Source organism: Rhinolophus sinicus, linkage group LG18 (genome assembly GCF_036562045.2).
Source record: "Rhinolophus sinicus isolate RSC01 linkage group LG18, ASM3656204v1, whole genome shotgun sequence".
Lineage (NCBI taxonomy): Eukaryota > Metazoa > Chordata > Mammalia > Chiroptera > Rhinolophidae > Rhinolophus > Rhinolophus sinicus.
In genome coordinates, this window is record NC_133767.1 from 3,700,898 (window position 1) to 3,706,897 (window position 6,000).

At 51.0% G+C, this 6,000-nt stretch overlaps 1 protein-coding gene across 1 annotated transcript in view; it reads left to right on the forward strand.

Moving 5' to 3' along the window:
* The window catches only part of SYT17 (synaptotagmin 17), a 66,705-nt gene extending 61,897 nt beyond the window's left edge, over positions 1 to 4,808 (forward strand). The window contains exon 8 of the mRNA XM_074322958.1: positions 4,659 to 4,808. Within this exon, the coding sequence (XP_074179059.1) occupies positions 4,659 to 4,741 (83 nt within the window). The 3' untranslated portion in view covers positions 4,742 to 4,808. The remainder of the gene's footprint in view (positions 1 to 4,658) is intronic.
* The last annotated feature ends 1,192 nt before the right edge of the window (positions 4,809 to 6,000 follow it).

A 6,000-nucleotide genomic window follows, 5' to 3' on the forward strand; every position in this document is an offset into this window, starting at 1 on the left:
TCCCTCTGCTCTGGGAATTCCCATCCCTGTCTTCTCCTCAGGTAGATACTTCCTCAATCTTCAAGGTCTCCCCGTCTCCGTGGCACCCTAATTGCACTCATTACCCAGCTCTCCTGCAGCACTTCCTTCTGCACCGTTTAAGGACCTGTTTTCACGCCTGACATCCTGGCTGATCTGTGGGTTCCTTGGAGCCCGGTGTGATACGTTCCGTTGCCACCCAGACTACAAATTCACAATCTTGCCTCTGTTTTTCAAGAATCTCAGAGATTTGGAGTTAGAAAACCAGTTGGTTCTTTATGCGTTAGAGTCACTGAGTTTTGTTAAGAACAAAGAGGGGGTCCTCTAGTTTGGCTTTCAAAGGAATCTTAAGTCTTCCCATCTATTCATCCAACAGATATATTGAACACCCACTGTATTCTAGTGAGGATGTAGGGCCCGGCCAGGAAAAGAGGAACCACTACAAAGATTTAAAACACAGAGGATTGAATACATATGTAAGTGAGGGCCTATAGGACAAGAATTGACAAACGTCTGTGAGCTGCTTTGTCACTCAGACCTCCCACCCGTTTTTTGTACGCCCATGAGCTAAAAATGTGTTTTACATTTTTAAACAGTTGGGAAAAGAATATTTCATAACACGTGAGAACGACATGCAATCCCAGTTTCAGTGTCCATAGATGACGTTTTATTGGAATACAACCAAGCTCATTCAGAACAGTCTGCGGCCACTTTCGCAATACCGGGGTGGGGTCGAATGGTTGCAACAGAGATCGTATGGCCCACGAAGTCTACACTATCCCCCGGCCCTTCCCAGAAACGGTTTGCTGACCGCTGCTCTAGGATGATAGCATGCCAGGAATCTTTGAGGTTATCTTTTCTACTGGACAAAACTCAGTTGTCTCCGCTGGACAAAAATCATTTGCAACTTAATATCCTCCCAGTCAGTATCTAACTTTATGGAATCTGGGCCTAATCAATACCTAATCAAAGTTACCTCCCCTGGAAAATCAGATAACCTTTAAGCAGATGGTGTTCTGATTTGATTGGGAAAGGTTACGTGGCCATCTTTTTACTCTATTTGAAACTTTCGGGTAATTGTTCTTAACATTTGGGACCAAAAGCTGATTTAGTAACACGGACGCCGTGATCTGTCATGACCTACGAGTCTGGGTAACATCCAGAAGGTCACGTCCTCCTCAGGAATGGGTGAGAAAGTTCAGAGCAAGTCTGAATTCGGCCAGTGCTTCTCAAATTCTAAGGTGTGCACGAGTCGGAATGGGCAGGGTGCCTGGTTACAGCGCACATCCTGCTTTGGCAGGTCTGGGGCAGGGCCTGGGATTCTGCATTTCTAAGAAGCTCCCAGGAGACACCTGTGCTGCAGGAGCCGTTTATTTTTAAACTGTTTATTGAGTTCCTCCTACGTCCTAGGAAGAATGGGACAGTGAAGCCACTGCTGAAATGCACAGCTATCTGAGTCGTGCTCAAGACAGAGGAACGGAAGTGAGAGTGGACGGGGCTGTCAAGCCCTATGCTGGACAACACGACGGGATGTCTTCCTCTTCCTCCTGCGTGCAGAGAACTTCGGGTCTCTGGGAAAGACCGTCTGGAGAGGCCGAGGGTCTGCTTTGTTCCGCTCGCAGACCCTGAAGGACGGGAAAGTGCTTTCACACTGCAGTGTCACTACCACCCCGTGGCATCTGCTCCGTTAGTCTGTGCCCGTGAATCATCTCCATCTGAGGACGCTGGTCCGTCACATTCCCAGACTTTGACTCAGCCCCATTAGTCTTTGTTACAGGGTCTCAAGTGGTTGCTTTGTGCACAAAAACAAGCACGTGACTGCAGAACAGGTGCCCATTTCTGGTGTTTCAATCTGTCCTGGGGAGAACAAGGTGGCCCCGTCGGTCCCCAGCCAAGCACATCACATCTTCTGTGTTCCCCCCTCCAGCAGTGATGGGGGGCTGTGGCTCATCACGCAGAAGCCGTTACGTTCTCCACTGACTCATGTCAGCCGCACTGTGTCTGGCGGTGCAGAGGACACGTGGCAGCCGTGTTTTAGGACCCCGCTGAGCCCTTTCAGAGGTGCAAGGGAAGAAACACCAGCCTGGATGTTAAGACACCTGGTTTCTAAGTCCTGAACCTGCCTGTGACTAGCTGTGTGATTCTTTTCTGTTGGCAACTGACAACACGTCAACTAGCTTCAGGAAAGAGCAGGGAACGCAGAGGCTCCTGTGAGTGACAGAGTCCAAAGTCAAGATGCGGCTGGGCCCAGGGACTGTATTCACCGTGCTTCTGGCTCCTGGAAACTTGTTGCTTTTCACCATCTGTCCTGCACAGCGGTGCTGGACTTACCTTGACAACCTGACCCTCTACCTGAGTCCTGACCCCCCTGCATTGGCCACCTGCCTCCCTTGTCACCCTCCCAGCTTGGATGTGCCTTTTCAAATGCACACCAGCCAGCCCAGAGCCCAACCCCTAATCACGTCAGAGCCAGATGCCAGACAACCAAGGACAGCCCCGCCTCCCCAGAGCCCCATGAAATTATTCAGAGTAGCCAGTCGTAAGCTTGTTTACCCTGCCTCACCCATCCCTTCCTGCAGAACCCACAAGAAAGGCTCTTATCCACAGATCTCCCTTCCTCTGTCTGAAGACTGATCCTGGCGCTTCCCTGTGTGTCCCCCCACCATCCTGTGACATGTACTCCCTGTCCTGGGATTTGTGAGGATAATAAACTGTCTTCTCCATGGCAATCATATGCTCTCTGTTGGCCTGGCCGTACCTAAACAACAATATAACCTATTTAAAAAGGGACTCGGTGTCCTCAGGAGGCAGTCTCTCTCTAAGCCCTGCTTTCCCCCGTGCTGGCTTCGTTCCCAGACAGGCCTTCCCTGTGAGGTGGCAGAGGTCTGCTGGCAGCCCCATGGCACATCTGCGTGGAGTTTAGTGACCTGCATGGAAGGAGGGCTTCCCTTCCCAGCAACAGTCATACACTTGATTTCTATCGGCTCGGCTTGAGTGACATGCCCATCCTCGAACCAATCACTGTGGTCAGGAAGACGGGGAACTCTGGTTGGATGATATAGGAGACTTCCAACCCCTGGAGGCTGGAAGTGGGAACTGTCCCATCTAAGCCATGTGATGAGTACTTGGTACAAATAGTTTATGTGGCAGGTGGATCCCAGGTAGCACCAACAGAAGATGGAGACATGAGACAGGGAAGGGAATGAAGCCAGGACCAGTGCATCCCTGAGCAGGTCCCTGTTCAGGGCAGTTGGGAGCCAATCCAGCACCTCTGGGAGACCGTAGGACCTGTTTCAGGGACTCCAGGAACAGCTGGGATGAGGGAAACTCAGTTTGTGCAGGAGCCACCTTGGAGCCTGACCCTGGGGAAGGGAATCCCTGCTTCTCATTCCAGCAGTTCCTAAATTGCCCTGGATCTAGTCTAAGGTGAAGCATCAAGAGGCTAAGTGACAGCAGTGAGTGGCAGAGCCAGGGTTCTGTCCCCACTGTCTGCCTCTCCCTGTTTCTCTCCTTTCTCTCTATGTCTCTGTGTGTGTGCATGTCTGTGTGTATGTGTGTGTGTCTGGCTCTTTCTGTCTCTCTCACACTTAGACACACACACACACCTCACCTCCTCCAGTCCTTTCCTTCTCTGACCTTTCGGTGACTGGATAAGATAAAGCTTGTAGGTGCTTATAGTTTTGCTTTTGGAGTATAGTTTTGAAGAGCCAGAGGGATGGAGGTGTCTGAGGAAAGGAAGGAAAAGGGAGCTTGTAAATCCCAACATTTCTGATCACCCGGGACTACTGAGCACTTACTGTGTGCTATGCTAAGCACTTTACTTCCCTCATCGCAGTCATCCTCCCAGCAGCCCCAGCTGCTGTTATTACACTCATTTGACTGACAAGGCGTTGGGGGCTCAGAGAGGTTAAGCTACTTGCCCAAGGTCACACAGTAAGGGACCAGTATGGGATGCCCACTGACATTAGTCCGACCACCTGCTAGCTTTCCCCTGAACCCCCCAGAGCCTCGCCTCAGAGCCCCCTGGCTTCTCTCCCATCGTGGGGAGCAGCCAAGGCCGCCCCACTGCCCGAAACCGCCGCTCGCCTAGAACAGGAGCAGGAAGCAGCAGGCCCTGGTGCTCCCTGCCTCCCACCCCGAGGCGCTCCCGCCCCGCTTTACATTCACGACAACATCAATCTTGTTCAAGCCCCAGAGCCCATGAGCCCCGCTGGGTTGGCAGCCTGTGAGTCACCGCGCACTGGCAGACGGTGCTAAACTAATTTCCCTGTGTCTTTGGGAAGGATTTGGTTTCTGTCTCCCCAGCTAAGAGCCATGCAGACGGTGGCAGGAGGCCGGCAAGACCCAGGGGCTCCCTGCCTGGTCTGGGAGAGCCCAGACTGAGATGTGATAAGATCCTGATGAGGAACTGGCTGGGGCTTGGAGAGGGTCTGGGCTGCACCCGAACTGGATTAAAAAGGGTGGGACGTGTAGGTGCCAAACCCCAGGGATGGTGCTCAAACAGCCCTGGCCATGTAACCAGATGGAGAAAACTGTCATTATCTCTTACAGCGACTTACAGGGCTCTTAGTATGTGTACAGATGGATTCATTTTCATCAAGCCCTACAACGTAGGAACTATTTATTATATCATTTTGCAGATGAGGAAACTGAGGCACAGAGCTACGGGAACTTGCTCAAAGTCACACACCTGGTAGGTGATGGCGCCCGATTTTTACCTTGACCGCAGGACACTGCCTCATTGGCCTGTGCAGGTGCCCACACATCTTGATCCAGCCCTGGTCATAGCACCCACAGAAGGAAAAACAGTAAGTGGATTATCATCTTTCTCTCTCTGGAATTGGTTTGGAATCGGTCCGCAAGTGGGTAGTGATGCTGGATTTCAAACCAGGTCGAGCCATTGTCCCAATTCCCGTCTTCCTGCTTCCCTAACACAGATCAGGATGCTGCTTTCCACTTGCTCCTTCCGGTCACAGAGGCAGCATGGTGTCATGCAAGGAGCCAGGGCAGAGGAGCCAAGTTCAAATCCCGGCTCTGCCACTGCCTGTGGCCTGGGCACTCACCTCTCTGAACTTCAGTTTCCTTGCCTGAAAATACAGGCAGTGATGACGCCTACCTTGCTGCGCTGTCCTCAGATAGAAGGGCGCACAGCCCTCAATCAGTGACAGTGGCAGGAGTGGCCCAGCAGTAACTGGTGCAGGGTAGCCTGTCGGGTAAGCACAGACTCCAAAGCCCATCTGGGGTCACAGCTGTAGAGTCCTTCAGATTTGTTGTTAATCTCAGAGACCTCGTCTGTCCAGCAGGGATACGAATAACATCTGCGTTTTAATGAGTTAAAATATATAAGGGTGCAGGGCAGCAGTGCCCCCTAAATACGCATCATGATTTTTAAAATCACAGTAGCAGAGAGGGGAGGTATCCGTTTCCGCCTTGACCTTGGCTTTGGCAGATGGATTTTAAGAGTCTGCCAAATGGACTCCTTTTAACCAAATCCTATTACAACAAAGGAATTAGTAACAGGGTGGCTATTGTGAACGATTCAGTGGCATTTAGTATAATAGGTGAAATTTCTCGTTGTGTGTATTTTACCACATTTTTTTATAAGAAGTGTTCTACTTATTTGTTCATCCCAGCAATGTCACAAAGTCTGGACTCTTTCAGACAGACAGATGTTGAGTGATCTGTGGGTTTCATGTTATTATTGGATGTAAAGGCTATTGCTAGCCGCACAGTGATATTTAAACAAGCAGAACTCTTCCCTCTGCTATGAGAGCAGTTTTCCCAGCCTGCAGCTTTGTGCTCATGCCTTACCGACTGACATAAGTCAGTGCAGCCAGGGAGAGCTCAGCTCTATGCAGATCCAGGGCCAAACAGAAAGGATGTGACTTGGTCACACCCCCCATCCAAACGCCGTTGATGACCTGGGTCGGCAGCTGTGGGAGTGGCCCTTTAGAAGCCGCCTGAATCCATATTTTAAATGGC